General features: G+C 44.5%; 1 protein-coding gene across 2 annotated transcripts in view; it reads right to left on the reverse strand.

The window, feature by feature from the left end:
• ARHGAP30 (Rho GTPase activating protein 30) overlaps window positions 1-22,407 on the reverse strand; it is a 206,713-nt gene that overhangs the window by 59,778 nt on the left and 124,528 nt on the right. Inside the window, exons 5-8 of one of the 2 annotated variants that reach the window (XM_077256839.1) lie at window positions 15,534-15,641; window positions 13,510-13,637; window positions 13,039-13,204; window positions 12,742-12,842 (exon numbers count right to left, since the gene is read on the reverse strand). In XM_077256839.1, coding sequence (XP_077112954.1) covers window positions 12,742-12,842; window positions 13,039-13,204; window positions 13,510-13,637; window positions 15,534-15,641 — 503 coding nt within the window. Of the gene's footprint in view, window positions 1-12,741; window positions 12,843-13,038; window positions 13,205-13,509; window positions 13,638-14,893; window positions 14,995-15,533; window positions 15,642-22,407 lie in introns of those variants that run through there. The other variant, XM_077256846.1, reaches the window with a different exon arrangement.

A 22,407-nucleotide genomic window follows, 5' to 3' on the forward strand; every position in this document is an offset into this window, starting at 1 on the left:
TATAGAGCATTATATATGGCACAGCTTGAAATGGATCATCTTATGGGGCAATAATGATCGCTATAGAGCATTCTATATGGCACAGCTTGAAATGGAGCATCTTATGGGGCCATAATGAATGGTGCAGAGCATTCTATATGGCACAGTTTTGTATGGAGCATCTATGGGGCAATAATGATCGCTATAGAGCATTCTATATGGCACAGCTTGAAATGGAGCATCTTATGGGGCAATAATGAAAGCTATAGAGCATTATATATGGCACAGCTTGAAATGGAGCATCTATGGGGGTAGCTGCTGCATTTCCTACCCTAGGCTTATACTCGAGTCAATAAGTTTTCCCAGTTTTTTGTGGCAAAATTAGGGGGGTCGGCTTATACTCGGGTCGGCTTATACTCGAGTATATACGGTATTTAGTATCGCTGCGTCCGTAACAACCCGACCTATAAAACTGTCCCACTAGTTAACCCCTTGAGTGAACACCGTAAAAAAAATAAATAAAAACGAGGCAAAAAACAATGCTTTATCATCATGCAACCGAACAAAAAGTGAAATAACACGCGATCAAAAAGATGGATATAAAAAACTGAACTACTGAAAACGTCATCTTGTCCCGCAAAAAAACGAGCCGCCATACAGCTTACATGGCATCTGATCTCAATTCCAGCGAATTCTGCGTTGAAAAAGTCAAACGGTGCTCCTTCACTTCCGAGCTCTGCCATGCACCCAAACATTGGTTTACCCCCACATATGGGGTATCAGCGTACTCAGGACAAATTGCACAACAACTTTTGGGGTCCACTGTCTCCTGTTACCTTGGGGAAAATAAAAAATTTGGGGTGAAAAGATCATTTTTGTGAAAAAAATATGATTTTTTATTTTTACGGCTCTACATTATAAACTTCTGTGAAGCACTTGGGGGTTCAAAGTGCTCACCACACATCTAGATAAGTTCCTTAGGGGGTCTACTTTCCAAAAAGGTGTCACTTGTGGGGAGTTTCCACTGTTTAGGCACATCAGGGGCTCTTCAAACGCGACATGGCGTCCTATCTCAATTCCAGCCAATTTTGCATTAAAAAGTCAAATGGCGCTCCTTCTCTTCCGAACTCTGCCATGCGCCCAAACAGTAGTTTACCCCCACATATGGGGTATCAGCGTACTCGGGACAAATTGTACAACAACTTTTGTGGTCCATTTTCTCCTATTACCCTTGGTAAAATAAAACAAATTGGATCTGAAGTAATTTTTTGTGAAAAAAGTTAAATGTTCATATTTTTTATAAACATTCCAAAAATTCCTGTGAAGCATCTGAAGGGTTAATAAACTTCTTAAATGTGGTTTTGAGCACCTTGAGGGGTGAAGATTTTCGAATGGTGTCACTTTTTGGTATTTACTATCATATAGACCCCTCAAACTTCAAATGTGATGTGGTCCCTAAAAAAAAAATGGAGTTGTAAAAATATCTCCCTAACAAAAAAGATTTTAGTTCCAAAATTGTGCTGATGTAAAGTAGACATGTGGAAAATGTTACTTATTAAGTATTTTGTGTAACATATCTCTGTGATTTAAGGACATGAAAATTCAAAGTTGGAAAATTGCGAAATTTTCAAAATGTTCCATTTTTTTCACAAAGAAACGCAAGTAATATCAAAGAAATTTTACCACTATCATGAAGTACAATATGTCACGAGAAAACAGTGTCAGAATCACCGGGATCCGTTGAAGCGTTTCAGAGTTATAACTTCATAAAGGGACAGTGGTCAGAATTGTAAAAAATTGGCCTGGTCATTAACGTGCAAACCACCCTTGGGGGTAAAGGGGTTAAAATCAGTATCCTGATATATATCACACATAGCATCCCAATATATTTCACACAGCATCCCAATATATTACACCCAGCATCTCAATATATATCACACACAGCATCCCGATGTATATCACACACAGCAGCTTGATATAAATTACACTCATCCTTATATATATCATACTCAGCATCCCGATATATCACACACAGCATCCCGATATATATATTGCACACAGCATCGCGATATGTATCACACACAGCATCATGATATATCACACACAGCATCCTGATATACATTTGTCCTCAAAAGTTTACATACCCCAGCAGAAGTTTTGCTTTCTTGGCCTTTTTCAGAGAATATGAATAACACCAAAACTTTTTCTCAATGTGATGCGGCTGCAGTGCAGTTTAGCACAACCTCCACCAGGGGGTGCTGGTGAGGGAAAAGAGGTTGCACACTAACAGGGTAGCAGACTGAGCAGCCGCACAGGTGTCACAGGTAACAAAAGAGTGGTCAGACGAGCAGAGTCAGAAACTGTCAGGAGCAGAGGTACCAGAGGTCATAACATGCACGAAGTCAGAGACAAGCCATAAGTCAGAGCCAAATGGGAGCATGGTATCTAAAACTTGACACGGAAGACAAAGTCGGGGTACAAGCCAGAAGTCAGAGCCGGTCGGGGAATGAGGTATCAGAGACAGAAAGCAAGAGGTGGTGTTCAGAGATCAGGCAAAGTCATACACTGTAGAAAACCACCAAACAAACACTACGTCAGGGATAGGGAATGATTCTCACACAAATACGGGAAATCAGAGGCAGAAGGATCATCAGGGTATACAGGTCAGCTGCTCTAGCTTGGAAGCATGAACTATCACTGATGCTGGCCAGCAGACTGCAGAGGACTTAAAAAGCCAAGCCAGCTCCAAAACGAGGCAGAAGGGATTAACCCCCGCATGACCAGTCCAGAGAGAGCATAGCAGAAAACAAACCCCGAACAGGATCACGACACTCCACTCATGGTTAGTGGTTGGGTGCCGCCATTTATTGTCAAACTACTGTGTTTTCTCTTTTTAAATCATAATGACAACCAAAAACATCCAATTGACCCTGATCGAATGTTCAGATACCCTGGTGATTTTGGCCTGATGCACAGAAGCTGACACAAATGGGTTTGAATGGCTACTAAAGGTAACATCCTAACCTGTGACCTGTTTGCTTATAATCAGTGTGTGTGCATAAAAGCTGAGTGAGTAAATGGGATCCAGACAGACTCTTGCATCTTTCATCCAGCCACTGATGTTTCTGGATTGTGAGTCATGGGGAGAGCAATAGAATTGTTAACGGATCAACAGGAAAAGGTAGTTGAACTGTATAAAACAGGAAAGGGATACAAAAAGATATCCAAGAAATTGATAATGCCAGTCAGCAGCGTTCAAACTGTGATTAACAAATGGAAAATCAGGGGCTCTGTAAAAACAAAACCACGGTCAGGTAGACCAACAAAAATGTCATCCACAACTGTCAGGTAAATTATTCGGGATGCAAAGAAAAACCCACAAATAACATCAGCTGAAATACAGGACTCTCTGAAAACTAGCGGTGTGGCTGTTTCAAGATGCACTTGAAGAAAAATGGGCTGCATGGTTGAGTCGCCAGAAGAAAGACATTAGTACGCAAATGCCACAAAGTATCTCGCTTACAATATGCAAAACAGCACACAGACAAGCCTTCTGGAACAAGGTAATTTAGAGTGATGAGACCAAAATTGAACTTTTTGGCCATAACCATAAACGTTACATTTGGAGAGAGGTCAACAAGGCCTATGATGAAAGGAACAACATTCCTACTGTAAGATGGCCGCCAGGCAAGTCCTTGAGGTGAAATATGGGTCATTCGCGACAGTTAGCTGCGGTCATGTGAGCTTGGAAGTATGCTCCAGCAGCTATAGTGCTGAGAGAGTTATTTGGGTCATTACAGGGCTGGGTTTTACGAGCGGTCATAAGAGATGGGTGAGAATGACCGCTCACATATCCCAACCCCAGGGGTGTGGTTTGGCAGATAAAATGGAGGCTGAGTCTCTCATTCAGTGTGTGTGGCTGGAGGTGAGGAGACCTCCGGTGTGTGTTGCTAAAAACACTGACCTCAGGGGGCGGACCCGCAGTGCTGTAGGGACTATTTACCTGCAGTTTGTGTTTACCTTCAGTGTGTGTTGCTAAAGGCACTGACCTGAGCGGGCGGACCCACAATACCATATGGACTATTTGTTTTCAGTTTTGTTTCCACTTTGTGCCCGAAAAGGCTGTGCTTTGTTTTGCCACCTGGAGCCGTGTATGAAGTGAAATAAACTTGCCTGGACTTTGCCTCCTGTGCCTACCTCAAGAACAGCTGAGTGAGTACAGATCCCTACAATTGGTGCTAGAAGCACGGGCACGAATCCCAAGGGGTGGTGTGACTGCTGCACAGATATCGCATGTCCTGGGTGAAAGTGGCTGCAGGAGCAAAATCTGACACTATGGAGGAATTGTTAAAACGACTCATGCAGGCTATTCTTCAGCACCAACAGATATGGCAGCAACAAAACCAGCAGCATAGAGAGTAGCAGCAGCGCCAAGAACAGCAGTACCATGAGCATCAGCAGATACAGCAGAAGACAAGTAAAATTCTGATGCAACAAGTTCAACAGCAGCAGAGGCAGATGGAACTCCTGGCGGGAGACGTCCGCAGCAGAGAGACCGCTCCAACCCCAAATCTAGGTGACGACATGAGGAAGACAGTAAGAAGAGCATTACAAAAGATTACCCCAGGTGACGACGTCGAGGCGTTCCTGGCAGTGTTTGAAAGGGTGGCAGAACGGGAGAAATTGCCTCCAGAGCAGTAGACGGAGGGTCTGGCACCATATATAATGAGGGAACCACAGAAAGCTTACTATGACTTGTTGCAGGACGCAAAAGAGTATGCCAAGCTAAAGGCTGAGATCTTGGCACGCTTAGGAGTGACTGACTGTCGGTGAAACGGGTGCACGAGTGGGTGTATTACAGTGACAAGCCTACCCAATCCCAAAAGTTTGATCTCCTACACCTGGTCCAAAAATGGTTGCAACCTGAATCCTCCTCCCCAGCACAGATGGTGGAGAAGGTTGTCATGGACATGTTAATACTAGTGTTGAGCGATACCTTCCGATATGCAAAGGTATCGGTATCGGATTGGATCGGCCGATACCGGCAAAATATCGGATCTCGCCGATACCGATACCCGATACCAATGCATATCAATGGGACACAAAATATCGGAATTATTCCCAGGGTCTGAAGGAGAGGAAACTCTCCTTCAGGCCCTGGGATCCATATTCATGTATAAAATAAAGAATAAAAATAAAAAATATTGATATACTCACCCCTCTGACGGCCCCGGCTCTCACCGGTCCAAGCGTCTGCCTCCGTTCGTAAGAATGCAGAGTGAACTAGGACCTTCGATGATGTCGCGGCTTGTGATTGGTCATGTGACCGCTCACGTGACCAATCACAAGCTGCGACGTCATCGAAGGTCCTTCACTCCCTGCATTCTTAGGAACGGAGGCACCGCTAAGGTCCAGGGTCCGCCGGAGGGGTGAGTATATCAATATTTTTTTTTTTTATTATTTATTTTTTACATGAATATGGATCCCAGGGCCTGAAGGAGAGTCTCCTCTCCTCCAGACCCTGGGAACCATACGCACCGCACACTTCCGATTCCGATTTCCGATATCGCAAAAATATCGGAACTCGGTATCGGAATTCCGATACAGCAAATATCAGCCGATACCCGATATTTGCAGTATCGGAATGCTCAACACTAGTTAATACACTCCCTACAAGACAGGTGCAATACTGGGTTGCCAAGGGAGATCCCCATAATGCTGACGACCTAGTGAGCTTGGTGGAGAGGTACCAGGCAAGCGAGAGGTCCTTGGAGAAGCAAGGTTTGTAGCATCCTAATACTGGGGTTCCCAAAGTGGGGCTGACACCCAAAAGAGGGGAGATAGAGCCACACCTGGGGGGCGTCCAAGAGCACCGTAGTTAATACCCGGCATTGCTGCCGTCATTCAGGAGCGGAGCGTGCGACTGCATGTATGGCTATGCGGCCACACGCTCCGCTCCTGAGTGATGGCGGTAATGCCGGGTATTAAGATGCGAGGCTCGGCCATATTTCTCTTATGTGCTATCCTGGCCTTAGTGGCCAAGGTCCCTTCCCACAATGTAATTTGTTGGAAGTGTCATACCCCTTAGCCATCCTTTGTCCCATAACCACGGAACCAATGGACTGCAGCACAGGACGGCGCTGCTCGTATTTTGCATATCCGGCCTGCAGTGCTGTTCCCCAAATGGGAGATGGGCCGCAGGCATGCCCCGTGACAGTAAACGGGGTGAAAGTGACTGGTCTGCTAGACTCAGGAAGTTTGGTAACCCTAGTGAGGGCCACAATTCCACATCAGCAGATTCCTGGAAAGAGAATGGGCATCCGCTGTATCCATGGCGATGCAAAGGACTACCCCGTGGCCCAGCTGGTCATAAACACAAACTGTGGCACCGAGACCCATGAAATCGGAGTGGTCAAAGACCTATTGCACTCTATTAAAATAGGGCAAGACTTTATGTTATTTTGGGACTTGTGGGGAAAATGGACGATGTCTCGTTGCCCAGACGACAGCCAAGTTGCGAAGAAACCTTGAGGCAGGTTGCAGATGACAAGTTTCCCTTTTGTGTGCTTGTTAGCAATGAGGATGAGGCAGCATCCACTGAGGCCAGCGTCTCTGAGCTGGAGGTGTCCAGGGGAAACTTTGGAACCCCCAACTCAGGGATTAAAACTCTAAAAGGGGCATTAACAATGTACCGGTACTTAATCGGGTAGCCCAACAGCCAGGGCTGACACTTGATATCCACATTTTGCCATGAATGGGGAGGTGATATATCACATTACCAAGCTGAGAGGGGAGGTAATTGAGCAGTAACTGGTGCCAGAGTCATACAGATGAAGAGTCTTAGACATGGCTCATACACATGTGTTAGGTGGTCACTTGGACTTAGAGAAAACCCAGGAACGGATCTTTTAGAGGTTCTACTGGCCCGGTTGTTACTGTGATATTGTGAACTTCTGTAGGTCCTGTCCCACCTGCCAGCTAACTTCCCCAGTGGTCCATTTTTGTAGCCCCTTGGTGAAGTTGCCCATTATTGAGGTTCAGATTGATCTCATAGCCATGGATCTAGTGGGACTCCTGGTCAAGTCCGCCAGAGGGTATCAGTATATCCTGGTGATACTGGACTATGCTACACAATACCCGGAGGCCATTCCACTACATAACTCCTCCGCCAAGTGTATCGCCTGAGAGTTGGTCCAGGTCTTCTCTAGAACAGGGTTGCTAAAAGAGATCTTGACGGACCAAGGAAACCTGTTTATGTCAGAGGTGATGAAGGAGTTGAGCAAAACCCTGCAAATCACATAACTCCAAACCTCAGTCTATCATCCAAAGAGGGAAGGCTTGGTAGAGAGGTTCAACAAAACCTTGAAGGCCATGTTGAAGAAGGTTGTGGAGAAGGACGGTCGGGACAGGGACTGTCTACTACCATACCTTCTATTCTAAATCAGAAAAGTCATGCAGGCTTCTGTGGGGTTCTCCCCGTTTGAACTGTTGTATGGGCGACACTCATGTGGAGTCCTGGACATAGCAAAAGAGATGTGGGAGGCGGAGTGTACACCCTACCGGAGTGTGATTGAGCATGTGGCCCAGATGCAAGAGAGGATTGCTAAGGTGATGCCCCTCATGAGAGAACACCTCCTCAAAGCACAAGAGGCACAGTTGAGGATCTACAATAGGTCTGCAAATGTGAGACAGTTCAACCCCGGGAATCGAGTACTGGTAATGGTACCCATGGTGGAGCCAAATTCCTGGCCAAGTGCAGGGTCCCTATGAGGTAGTGGAGAAAGTTGGGGAGGTCAACTACAAAATCCACCAACCAGGGAAGTGGAAGCTTTACCAGGTGTACCACGTGAACCTGAAGAAACTCCTTGTCTGCTGGCCCAGTTCAAGGTCAGTGCAGAGGATGTCAAGGTGGCAGATCCCTTATCCCGCTCGCAGAAGCAGCAGTGCCGGGAGTTGCTGCAGCAGAACAGAAACCTGTTCTCAGAACTCCCGGGATGTACAAAGATTATAGAGCATGAGGTTTTGACAGAGTCTCATGTCTAGGTCAACTTGAAACCATATCGGATTTCTGAAGCTTGTCGAGAGGCAATCTCGAAGGAGGTAAAGTGGATGCTGAGCTTGGGAGTCATCAAAGAGTCCAAGAGTGGCTGGTCCAGTCCAGTAGTCCTGGTGCCAAAGCCAGATGGGGAATGGTGGTTTTGCAATGACTATTGGAAGCTGAATGGAGTCTCTAAGTGCAATACTTACCCAATACCCCAGGTAGATGAACTGATTAAAAGGCTAGGGCTGGCTCGGTACATTACTACCCTTGACCTCACAAAAGGGTATTGGCAAATCCCTATGACCCAAGATGCCAAGGAGAAGACTGCCTCTTTAATGTCAGATGGGTGCTTCCATTACATCAGGATGTCGTTTGGGCTACAAGGCGCTCTAGCTACATTCCAGAGAGCCATGGACCGGATTTTGGCCCCCCACAAAAGGTACGCGGCAGCCTACCTGGACGACATTGTAATCTTCAGCCAGGATTGGGGGAGCCATCTGAGCAAGGTGCAGGTGGTAGTGGATGCTCTACAGAAGGCGGTGTTTTCCATAAACTCAAAAACATGTGCCTTGGGCTATGTTGTAGGCAGGGGCAAAATAAAGCCCCAGATACATAAATCTGAGGCGATCCAGGGCTGGCCACAAACCCTCTCAAAGGAGCAGGTCAGGGCATTCCTGGGCATTGTGGGCTATTACCGCCGGTTTATCCCAAACTTCGCCATGGTAGCTACCTCTCTGACAGAAATCCTTAAACGACAAAGTCGTCTATGGCTATGTGGTCTCCAGAAGCTGAGACAGCCTTCCAGGAACTGAAGCTGGCCCTGTGCAAACAGCCGGTGCTGCTAGCACCCGATTTCTCCAAGGAGTTCATGGTCCAGACGGACGCATCAGATGTCATGCTGTGCGCGGTCTTGTCTCAAGAGGTGAATGGGTAAAAGCACCCCATGATGTATCTTAGCCAAAAGTTGTCATCCTGTGAAAAAAACTATTCTATTGTGGAGAAGGAAAGTTGGACTTTCTAAGGTACTACTTCTTGGGCAGTAAGTTCAGACTGGTGTCAGACCATGCCCCACTGAAGTGGATGAGGGAGAAAAAAGGCAGCAATGCCCCAATGACCAGGTGGTGTGGTTCCTAGCACTTCAGGATTTTAACTTGGATGTTCCAACATGACAAAGATCCAAACCACAAGGCCAAGTCAACCTGTCATTGACTACAGCAGAACAAAGTGAAGGTTCTGGAGTGACTATCTCATCTCCCGACCTCAATATCATTGAGCCACTCTGGGGATATCTCAAGCGCAGTTCATACTAGACAGCCCAGGAATTTACGGGAACTGGAGGTTTTATGCCAAAAAGACTGGGCAATGTTACCATCTGAGAAAATAAAGACCCTCATCCACAACTTCCACAAAAGACTTCAAGCTGTCATTGATGCTAGAGGGGGCAATACACGGTATTAAGAAATGAGATATGTGAACTTTTGATCAGGGTCATTTAGATGTTTTGGGGTGTCATTATGATGTAAAAAGAGAAAACACAGTAGTTTGACAATAAATGGCTTCACCCAACCACTAGCCATGAGTCTAGAAAAAGTTTTGGTGTTATCATTCATATTCTCTGAAAAAAAGCAAAGAAGGCAAAAATTCTGCCGGGGTATGTAAACTTTTGAGCACAACTGTATATCACACACAGCATCGCGATATATATCACACACAGAATACAGATAAATATTACACAGCATCCCGATATATAATACACAACATCCCGATATACAGTATAACACACCCTGATATATATCACACAGCAGCCCGATATATATCACACAGCATCCCAATATATATGACACACAGCAACCCGATATATATCACACACAGCAGCCCGATATATATCACACAGAGCATTCCGAAATATATATCACACAGCATCCCGATATATATCACACACAGCATCCCGATATATATCAAACAGCATCCCGATATATCACACACAGCATCCTGATATATATCACTCAGCATCCCAAATATCACACACAGCATCCCAATATTTATCACACAGCATCCTGATATATCACACACAGCATCCCGATATATATCACACAGAATCCCAATATATATCACACAGCATCCTGAAATATATCACACTGCATCCTGATACTGTATATATCACACAGCATCCCGATATATATCACACACAGCATCCTAATGTATATCACACACAGAATCTCGATATATAACACACAGCATCCCGATATATATCCCACACAGCATCCCGATATATACCACACACAGGATCCCAATATATATCACACACAGCATCCTGATATATAACACACAGCATCCCAACATATATCACACACAGCCCCCCTTTATATATCACACACTGCATCCCAATATATATAACACACAAAATCCTGATATATATATCACTATATCACACAGCGTCCCGATATACAGGTCCTTCTCAAAAAATTAGCATATAGTGTTAAATTTCATTATTTACCATAATGTAATGATTACAATTAAACTTTCATATATTATAGATTCATTATCCACCAACTGAAATTTGTCAGGTCTTTTATTGTTTTAATACTGATGATTTTGGCCTACAACTCCTGATAACCCAAAAAACCTGTCTCAATAAATTAGCATATCAAGAAAAGGTTCTCTAAACGACCTATTTCCCTAATCTTCTGAATCAACTAATTAACTCTAAACACATGCAAAAGATACCTGAGGCTTTTAAAAACTCCCTGCCTGGTTCATTACTCAAAACCCCCATCATGGGTAAGACTAGCGACCTGACAGATGTCAAGAAGGCCATCATTGACACCCTCAAGCAAGAGGGTAAGACCCAGAAAGAAATTTCTCAACAAATAGGCTGTTCCCAGAGTGCTGTATCAAGGCACCTCAATGGTAAGTCTGTTGGAAGGAAACAATGTGGCAGAAAACGCTGTACAACGAGAAGAGGTGACCGGACCCTGAGGAAGATTGTGGAGAAGGACCGATTCCAGACCTTGGGGAACCTGAGGAAGCAGTGGACTGAGTCTGGTGTGGAAACATCCAGAGCCACCGTGCACAGGCGTGTGCAGGAAATGGGCTACAGGTGCCGCATTCCCCAGGTAAAGCCACTTTTGAACCATAAACAGCGGCAGAAGCTGTTGCTAAGTGGTCCCAAGTACTTTTTTCTGATGAAAGCAAATTTTGCATGTCATTCGGAAATCAAGGTGCCAGAGTCTGGAGGAAGACTGGGGAGAAGGAAATGCCAAGATGCCTGAAGTCCAGTGTCATGTACCCACAGTCAGTGATGGTGTGGGGTGCCATGTCAGCTGCTGGTGTTGGTCCACTGTGTTTCATCAAGGGCAGGGTCAATGCAGCTAGCTATCAGGAGATTTTGGAGCACTTCATGCTTCCATCGGCTGAAATGCTTTATGGAGATGAAGATTTCATTTTTCAGCACGACCTGGCACCTGCTCACAGTGCCAAAACCACTGGTAAATGGTTTACTGACCATTGTATTACTGTGCTCAATTGGCCTGCCAACTCTCCTGACCTGAACCCCATAGAGAATCTGTGGGATATTGTGAAGAGAAAGTTGAGAGACGCAAGACCCAACACTCTGGATGAGCTTAAGGCCGCTATTGAAGCATCCTGGGCCTCCATAACATCTCAGCAGTGTCACAGGCTGATTGCCTCCATGCCACGCCGCATTGAAGCAGTCATTTCTGCCAAAGGATTCCCGACCAAGTATTGAGTGCATAACTGAACATTATTATTTGATGGTTTTTTTGTTTGTTATTAAAAAACACTTTTATTTGATTGGACGGGTGAAATATGCTAATTTATTGAGACAGGTTTTTTGGGTTATCAGGAGTTGTAGGCCAAAATCATCAGTATTAAAACAATAAAAGACCTGACAAATTTCAGTTGGTGGATAATGAATCTATAATATATGAAAGTTTAATTGTAATCATTACATTATGGTAAATAATGAAATTTAACACTATATGCTAATTTTTTGAGAAGGACCTGTATATCACACACAGCATCCTGATATATATCACACACAGGATCCCAATATGTATCACACAGTATCCCAATAGATATCACACACAGCATCCCGATATATATTACACAGCATCCCACAATAATGCATAACATAACCTCAATTTCCTCAGTAAAAGCAAATAAAAAAGACAAACCTACTTGGTATCGCCGCAACTGCAAAATTCTGAAAGTTCAAAATATGGAATTCAAACAATAGCTCAGCCCACAAAAGACAAGCCCTCACACAGCTTCATCACTCATATATTTGGATAACCGTGATCATACTGATCTGGAGAATCATATTAAATTTTTCCTGTAACTCCGTCCTTGATATGTAAAGTGAATGGAGTCGTTCAAAACTACAAAACATCCCACAAATCACACCAAGTTCTCATACGGCTATGTGGATAAAGAAATACAAAAAATACAGCTCTTTAACAAAGGGGGAAGGAAGAATGAAATCGCAAAAATAAAAATTGTTCAAAGCTTAAAGAAGAAGTGGGTATAGCTGATCATACAGGATGAATGTGACTGCCATTTTTTTCTGCCAATGGAGGTTTATAGATGAGATCCTGCGATCGTTCTCTGGACTCTGTAGAAGTAATGGATGGAGCTGTGTGCTACAGGTGCACAAACCTTGAAAGACTCATTGTAGAGGGCAGTGGGCCCTAATCTAATACCTCTATCATCTTGTTTTTGTGACTTGCGCTTGGAATCTGGGTTGGATCTTCCAAGATTGAAGATTGATTTCCATTTCTTGGCCTTCAAAGAACCTTTCCTCCTGTGGGCGATACCATGATTACATTAATCTCCCTCTGTAGTTTGGGGTTATGACACTGAAGTGTGAGTTACCCAGATAGAGTTACACCTCTATAGTTACCAGCCACCCCAAAGCCTAAATCATTATAATAATGCAGAAAATGCTTCATCGTGGAACCTTCCCAGGAGCACAAGGTGACATGACAGCAAAGACTTACTTGTGGTCTGAGAACTCGATGATCGTGTGGTAAGGGCGAATCTGTGGTGGACCATCCCCATGGTGTAGCATGTTGGGTAGATTGTAGGACAGCGAGCGATAATAATCCTCAGGAACACAGCTTGGCCAGTTCATTATGTCAGCATTACTACCTTCATTCTCTTTTCCTGGTGGAATAACACCATATGGACATCAGAAAACATTGCAGGCTTCTGGGGTTTGGCCCGCTGGGCATTTTCTAGTATTGACTGACTTATTTTCAGTATCTGAAGCACTTATTGTGATGGGCACATGGAAGCGTGACAGTGGTGGAGACCAAAAATACCATAACTTAGTTTTTGACCAACACTTTCACATGACCAAAAAGGGATCATCTGCCATCCAGAATGTTCACTTCTATGTGAAGTCCTGGGAAAATTGTGAAGTATGGGAGGCTTAAGGGGGAAGCTTTTTCTGTGAAATGAATTCATACCATTATTTGTGCAGTCTCCGAACAGCTGCTCCACATGGGTTAGAATGAATTCGACCACAATGGACTGGACCCTGACTTCCATAAATGCGGCTGTGCCATTAAAGCCTGAGGACTCGATATCTTTGGACCTATAAATGATATTATAAACCATTAGGGGGATCATGCCAATGGATTTTGAGTCATAATAGGGCTTTGGTTTGTGACATACTGTAAAATTAAAGATTTTTATCAGGTTAGACTTTAGAGACATCTTGAGACCATGAATCTTGTGATGCCTCAATCATCATCGGTCTGCTGGCGGAAACGGGCAGCAGCCCACATTGGACACCAAGCATGAACATCCTGGGTTGGTATAATGAAAACCACCGCCTAACGATCAAGGTAATCCTTCAGATTGTGATTTCATTGATTTTGTCTATAATACTAGATACTACGGTGGACAACAGTGTAAGGAGGGCACACGAGAGTCAGGGGATTCGGATATCCCCCCTCCGTCACCAATATGTGACGGAGCTTACACAGTTGCAGCTCTCTGGCGCCCCCTTACCCTCAGATCAGTCAGGGTATTGCAACTATTATAAGTAGTTGCCGGAGAGGCTGCCCTGTCATGTCCTGGTTATTGGGGTACTCTGCAGTGAGATCGGTGTATATATATATACCGTATATATATATATATATATATATATATATATATATATATATACACATATATCACCAGCCCCAGGCCGAAAATATATATAAACCTCCAGTCCGTCACAGCCAGGATCCCCCAGTAACACCAGAATGGTATGCTGCCACCAGTTCCTCGTTGATTATAAGCCCGATCCGTTATCAAGCTTATATCAGGTCAGAAACCAACCCTAGGTAGCGTATAAGTACTAGCCGGATTTAGGCTACACTCACATTCGCGTTGTTGGGCGTTGCGTCGGTGACGCAACGCACAACGCATGCAAAACGCATGCATAAATGCATTGTTTTGTGACGCATGCGTCCATTTTTGGCTTGATTTTGGACGCAAAAAAAATGCAACATGCAGCGTCCTGTGCGCCCTGACGCTTGCGCCAAAAATGACGCATGCATCACAAAACGCAAGACAACGCATGTCCATGCGCCCCCATGTTAAATATAGGGGCGCATGACGCATGCGCCGCTATGCGTCGCCGAACCTGCGCCCGACGCAACGCTAATGTGAACGTAGCCTTACAGACGTGGGAAATCGGGTTTCGAGATAAAAGCAGCCCAAAATTTATTGATATTTTAATTGCCGAAAGGCGCATTAGATAATACAAATTTATACAGAGTAATATACAGGTATTGTAGCCAGAAGTACAGAAAAATTAGGGCACAGGTACGGGATTGCAGTTAGCGTTATGTGTCACGTTACCATTTCTTATAACTTGGGGATGAAGGGAAGCGCTCATATCCACAGGCACCTTCTTAGTTTCTGGTCCATCTCCACGCGTGATGTGATGCGGCTTCCATGGCAGAACAATGAGAAAGGCTAAAGGTGTGTGGCTAGCTTTTAACCCCTAGCTCGCCACCTCCCCTCTGGGTTGGACTGAATTCTCCTAGCATTAGGGTTAACCATCATCCACACCTATAGCAATTCATATATAAGTGATAATGTGGTATCCCACAAAGTAGCCATTTCCATGGGATACCGGATGTATAGTGTGCTCCATGCAAATGCTGTTATTTCTGTGTAAACTGTATGTTGTAACATATTGTGAGGCTTGCTGACAGGCAGCACTCAATAGTTTAATCATCCCTCTCCAGGGCTCTCCAACTGTCTGATACACACCTGGCATCGTGATGAACTATTTCTCACTGTTACATTTTTTATATGTTTATTGGGGACTTTGTGTATATGTATAATTGGAGAGGGGGAAGAGGCTTATGGTGACAGAAAGCTGGGTCTCTGTGGGCAAATTATAGACCTCAGGATCACAACCCCCTGCCGTTTGCCACATGATGTTGCTGCAATAATAACCCTATGGCTCTAGGTTTCTAATGTGTTAGCCTACCTGAGCAGGTTAGGAGCCCAGACGATGGCCAGGTTTCGTGCATGCATGTTGGTCTGAGAGCTGTAGGAGGCCATTCTAACTAAATGTTTCATGAGATATTCCAGGGTCCTAGAAGAAATCACCGTAAATACAGTTAATTACAGATCGAGGATACAGCCTGCACATGGTTAATATTTTACAACACTATTAAACATGAAATCTACTGCAAGATTGATCTAATTATAGCTGATGGATGAGACTCAACTTCTATGGTGGGAAAACAGACCAGTGTAATTTACATTAAAGCATCTCCCGTGGTCTCCACCCTAGAGTAATATGCAATGATGATCCTTTTCAGAGAAGAAGAGAACTAGAGCTCTAGCGACACCTATTGGAGGAAGTAATCCTAAGTCAAGAGCAGCTTTCTAAAAAGCCTTTCCACAAGAAACCAAACCAGACACTCCCTTCGCAGACATTTGTGTTTCAGGGTGTTTGTTCCTCTTTAGTGCAAAGCAGGAGGTCTGATCTTGGTTGGTGTGAGGCCTCAGACATTGGGTGCAAGGGGGACGTTTCCAATTGTAGAGAGTACTGAGCTGGAATATGAAGACTTATAGGCCCTGCAGTGCTCCTCTGAGAACTTAAATATGCAAATTTCCTCTTCAGAGTGGAAGATGACAACATTCAGCAAGGTGCCTGATTGCCTGCTGAACTCTGCTGATCTTGTTTGGCATCCACACTCCTGCAACCAGGTGCCTGATTGCCTGCTGAACTATGCTGATTGTCACAAACTTAGTCACTTTTAGTCATCAACTTGCAGCTCTCTGGCACCTCCTTACCCTGCTGGCCAATATAATAATAATTTATAATAATAATTTTTATTTATATAGCGCCAACATATTCCGCAGCGCTTTACAACTTATAGAGGGGACTTGTACAGACAATAGACATTACAGCATAACAGAAATCACAGTTCAAAATAGATACCAGGAGGAATGAGGGCCCTGCTCGCAAGCTTACAACCTATGAGGAAAAGGGGAGACACGAGAGGTGGATGGTAACAATTGCTTTAGTTATTGGGACCAGCCATAGTGTAAGGCACGGGTGTTCATGTAAAGCTGCATGAACCAGTTAACAGCCTAAGTATGTAGCAGTACAGACACAGAGGCTATTATCTGTATAAAGTGTATGAGAACATGATGCAAGGAACCTGATTATGTGTTTTTTATTTATTTATTTTTTTTTCTATTTTTAATAGGCCACACAGGGATAGTTAGGTTAATAAGGGTATTTACAGAGAATAAGAAAAAGGGCACAGCTGCTCTAATTTATGTTGAATATTGCGGCACGTCAGGTGAAGGGATGTACATATACCACAGGTTCCTGATAGGAACATATATATATATACCTCGATCCAGTCACCACCAAGTACCCAACACCACATAAATTCGAAAACTCTTACAGGTGGATCGGACACCCGTTTGGTAATGTGAATTTGCATGGAGTATGTGGTGGATAGCTTATAGAGCAAAAAGAACGAAGCTATCAAATTTATAAGTTTACTCCAGAAAAAAATTGGCAGTGTTTACAAAAGATACTACAAAAGAGATAAAATACAAGTATGTAAAACAGTTATGAAATAAAACAGGATTAAAATATGAAACTTACTAAATCTCAGTCACAGGTAAGACATGTCAATAAAGGGGAGGAGAGATCCCAAACAAAATGATCCAGTACCACAGCATGGTGCTTCAGCTGTCTATCCTGGCTCTGAATAATTGCCAAAGATGGATGTTCCGGTTTTATGTTTCAGGCATAAAATTAGGCACTACCACTTTGCTGACCTCACATCTGGGCTTTTTTTTCTGGGAGGTACACATAGCTTGGAAAATTATAGCTCCTTTTCTTCATATCTTTGGCCTGAAAGCTCATAGGCCAACAATATTGGCATTATTTTTTCCCCTGCGATTTTACCGTTCTTTAAAGTCCAAACACGGTATGTCTGAGATTTGCTGGTGGGCAGAAATTCATTTCACAAGTTTCTGATGGCCCTAAATGCAGCAAAATGCTGCCATGCTTAACAACAAGTGCCCAGATCCTGGAAATCTAATTTCATGTTTCTGGGATTAATGTGTATTATTGAATTTAACTTTGAGTGTTTGACTTATGAGACAAAGAGGTTTTTGGAGGGAAAGAACTCATTCAGCTCTGCTAGTACTGGCAGGCAATAAAACTCGCATTCCAAAGCTGACCATCTGCCTGAAGGGAGGAGGGGGTGGAAATTCACTGAGAGAGCATAGGACCTGGTCCTACAGAAACCAATGGTGGGGGGAGAAGTAGGCCAGCTCTGGTTGTGTCCAAGAACAATGGAAAATAATTCATATTTTGCTGACACTGATCCTGTGTGCTATCTGCACTCCTGCAGCAAGGTGCCTGATTGTCTGCTGAACTCTGCTGATCCTGTGTGGTATCTGCACTCTTTCAACAAGGTGTCTGATTAACTGCTGAACTCTGCTGATTCTGTGTGTTACGGTATCTGCACTTCTGCAACAAGGTGCCGGATTGCCTGATGAACTCTGCTGATCCTGGGTGATATCTGCACTCCTTCAACAAGGTGCCTGATTGTCTGCTCAACTCTGCTGATCGTGTGTGGTATCAGCACTCCTGCATCAAGGTGTCTGATTATCTGCTGAACTCTGCTGATCCTGTGTGGTATCAGCACTCCTGCAACAAGTTGACGCCTGATGAACTCTGCTGATCGTGTGTGGTATCTGCACTCCTGCAACAAGGTGCCTGATTGCCTGCTGACCTCTGCTGATCCTCTGTGCTATCTGCACTCCTGCAGCAAGGTGCCTGATTTCCTGATGAACTCTGCTGATCGTGTGTGGTATCTGCACTCCTGCAACAAGGTGCCTGATTGCTTGCTGACCTCTGCTGATCCTCTGTGCTATCTGCACTCCTGCAGCAAGGTGCCTGATTTCCTGATGAACTCTGCTGATCGTGTGTGGTATCTGCACTCCTGCAACAAGGTGCCTGATTGCCTGCTGACCTCTGCTGATCCTCTGTGCTATCTGCACTCCTGCAGCAAGGTGCCTGATTTCCTGATGAACTCTGCTGATCGTGTGTGGTATCTGCACTCCTGCACCAAGGTGCCTGATTGCCTGATGAACTCTGCTGATCCTGTGTGCTATCCGCACTCAAGAAAGGTGCTTGATTGTCTGCTGAACTCTGCTGCTCCTGTGTGGCATCTGCACTCCTGCAACAAGATGCCTGATTGCCTGCTGAACTCTGCTGATCCTGTGTGCTACCTGTACTCCTACAACAAGGTGCCTGATTGCTGAACTCTACTGATCCTGTGTGGTATCCGCACTTATGTAACAAGGTGCCAGATTGCTTGCTGAACTCTGCTGATCCTGTGTGTGGTATCCGCACTCCTGTAACAAGGAGCCCAATTGTCTGCTGAACTCTGCTGCTTCTGTGTCCTATCCATACTTCTGTCCAAACATTTGGCTCTTCTTTATGTATTACTTCCAGCGTGTATCAGTTCAGCATATCCAGCAGAACTGATATATGCTGTTCCATGTGCTATCTGGTTGACCTTCTCACTTCTGTGCTGTGTATCCTGACCTATGGATGAATCCACTTCTTCAATTACCCCATGAGAATCTGTAATTTAGGTATCCTGAGACAGGTTACTGTTTACTGCTTATTATGTTAAGTGTCGGTGCTTATGGTCCATATGCCATCTGCCTGTTATAGATAAGGCTGAGGGCTAGTGATGAGCGAACGTGCTGCCACTACTTGGTACTCGCCCAAGTATCACTATGCTCGGTGTACTCGGCGAGCACTGAGTATTTCCGGGATTATTCGGCGGGAGCTCGGGTCTCCGCCCCTGTAATTCCAATGACAGTGCAGGGATTGTCAGCCATGAACTGTAATGCCGCAGCCATCTTTGTTGTGGTATTACAGTGATTGGCTGGCCGCATAGCGTCTTCAGGTCTATAAGAGACCTGGCACTGCCCTGCTCGCCGCATTCTGCTCCGGACAAAGGCTATGTGCACACATTGCGGATTGGTGTGCGGATTTTCGGCACTGTTTTTGCAAAATCCACAGGTAAACCGCACTGCGGATTACCAGCGGATTTGCCTCGAATTTGCTGCAGTTTTTGTGCGGATTCCACCTGCGGTTTTACACCTGCGGATACCTATTGAGGAGCAGGTGTAAGCCGCTGCGGAATCCACACAAAGAATTGATATGCTGCAGAAAAAAACACCGCTGCATTTCTGCGCATTTTTTTCCACAGCATGTGCACTGCAGATTTTGTTTTCCATACATTTACATGGTACTGTACAACGCATGGAAAACAGCTGCAGCAAAATCCGCAACGTGTGCACATAGCCTTAGCGAGTGTAGGGAGAGCTGCTGCTGAGATACGGTCAGAATCGTCCTGTTAATAGTGTAAGGGCTCCTTCTCACTTGCGAGAAATACGTCCGACTCTCACAGGTTAAAACCCTGCTCTGGCGCTGGCACTCCAGAGCGGAGCGCGTGGCTCCATGTATTGCTGTGAGGCTGCACGCTCCGCTCTGGAGTGCCTGCGCCAGAGCAGGGTTTTAACCTGCCAGACTCGGACGTATTTCTCGCAAGTGAGAAGGAGCCCTAAGTCTGCAACTGTTCAGTCCACAACTCCTGAGAAACCAACAGTCCTTTTTAGGGCTAATTCAGGGGTCCCGGGATTGCAGCGCTAGGTAGGCAGGGGAGTCTATGTGCACATATCCAAATCAGTGCAAGACCTGCAGGCACTGTATATGTGTACATACAGCGGGGCAAAAAAGTATTTAGTCATTCAGCAATAGTGCAAGTTCCACCACTTAAAAAGATGAGAGGCGTCTGTAATTTACATCATAGGTAGACCTCAACTATGGGAGACAAACTGAGAAAAAAAATTCCAGAAAATCACATTGTCTGTTTTTTTATCATTTTATTTGCATATTATGGTGGAAAATAAGTATTTGGTCAGAAACAAAATTTCATCTCAATACTTTGTAAAATATCCTTTGTTGGCAATGACAGAGGTCAAACGTTTTCTGTAAGTCATCACAAGGTTGCCACACACTGTTGTTGGTATGTTGGCCCATTCCTCCATGCAGATCTCCTCTAGAGCAGTGATGTTTTTGGCTTTTCGCTTGGCAACACGGACTTTCAACTCCCTCCAAAGGTTTTCTATAGGGTTGAGATCTGGAGACTGGCTAGGCCACTCCAGGACCTTGAAATGCTTCTTACGAAGCCTCTCCTTCGTTGCCCTGGCGGTGTGCTTTGGATCGTTGTCATGTTGAAAGACCCAGCCACGTTTCATCTTCAATGCCCTTGCTGATGGAAGGAGGTTTGCACTCAAAATCTCACGATACATGGCCCCATTCATTCTTTCATGTACCCGGATCAGTCGTCCTGGCCCCTTTGCAGAGAAACAGCCCCAAAGCATGATGTTTCCACCACCATGCTTTACAGTAGGTATGGTGTTTGATGGATGCAACTCAGTATTCTTTTTCCTCCAAACACGACAAGTTGTGTTTCTACCAAACAGTTCCAGTTTGGTTTCATCAGACCATAGGACATTCTCCCAAAACTCCTCTGGATCATCCAAATGCTTTCTAGCAAACTTCAGACGGGCCCGGACATGTACTGGCTTAAGCAATGGGACACGTCTGGCACTGCAGGATCTGAGTCCATGGTGGCGTAGTGTGTTACTTATGGTAGGCCTTGTTACATTGGTCCCAGCTCTCTGCAGTTCATTCACTAGGTCCCCCCGCGTGGTTCTGGGATTTTTGCTCACCGTTCTTGTGATCATTCTGACCCCACGGGGTGGGATTTTGCGTGGAGCCCCAGATCGAGGGAGATTATCAGTGGTCTTGAATGTCTTCCATTTTCTAATTATTGCTCCCACTGTTGATTTCTTCACTCCATGCTGGTTGGCTATTGCAGATTCAGTCTTCCCAGCCTGGTGCAGGGCTACAATTTTGTTTCTGGTGTCCTTTGACAGCTCTTTGGTCTTCACCATAGTGGAGTTTGGAGTCAGACTTTTTGAGGGTGTGCACAGGTGTCTTTTTATACTGATAACAAGTTTAAACAGGTGCCATTACTACAGGTAATGAGTGAGGAAAGAGGAGACTCTTAAAGAAGAAGTTACAGGTCTGTGAGAGCCAGAAATCTTGATTGTTTGTTTCTGACCAAATACTTATTTTCCACCATAATATGCAAATAAAATGATAAAAAAACAGACAATGTGATTTTCTGGATTTTTTTTTCTCAGTTTGTCTCCCATAGTTGAGGTCTACCTATGATGTAAATTACAGACGCCTCTCATCTTTTTAAGTGGTGGAACTTGCACTATTGCTGACTGACTAAATACTTTTTTGCCCCACTGTAGCTCTCACTGCATACCTCCAAAAGCTCCATTACTGTCTGCTGCTGCTGCTTATTTAATATATATCTAGCTGCAGTTTTCTGTGGCTTTTTTTTTTCTTCACCTGATACCTGCTCCTTTTATTCTAAAGCAATCCATAGCCCCCTTATTTTAACATTTATTTGCTTGTTCACGCTGCCTACTACAGCCAGGTTAGTGAAATCTAAGAACGTGGAAATCTACCATTTTTTTTTGTCCCAGACACCAGATGTGAGTGCACCAAAAAATCTTTTTTTGGGTGTCGTAGCCAACTTGTTGACACAATTTAGTTGTGCCCCCAAAAAATCAAGGCCACATTTAGATCAGTCTGTTATCTGAGGCTGAAGGCTGGTGTATCGGAGGTGGAAAAATCGTAGTTTCACAGGCATGCGTATCATAGTTCTGTGTGCTAGCCTTGTTGTCCTTTTTTTTTCTTCAAAAATTCACCCCCCAAAAAA

The sequence above is a fragment of the Ranitomeya variabilis genome, chromosome 1 (assembly GCF_051348905.1).
Source record: "Ranitomeya variabilis isolate aRanVar5 chromosome 1, aRanVar5.hap1, whole genome shotgun sequence".
In the NCBI taxonomy this organism is placed as follows: domain Eukaryota; kingdom Metazoa; phylum Chordata; class Amphibia; order Anura; family Dendrobatidae; genus Ranitomeya; species Ranitomeya variabilis.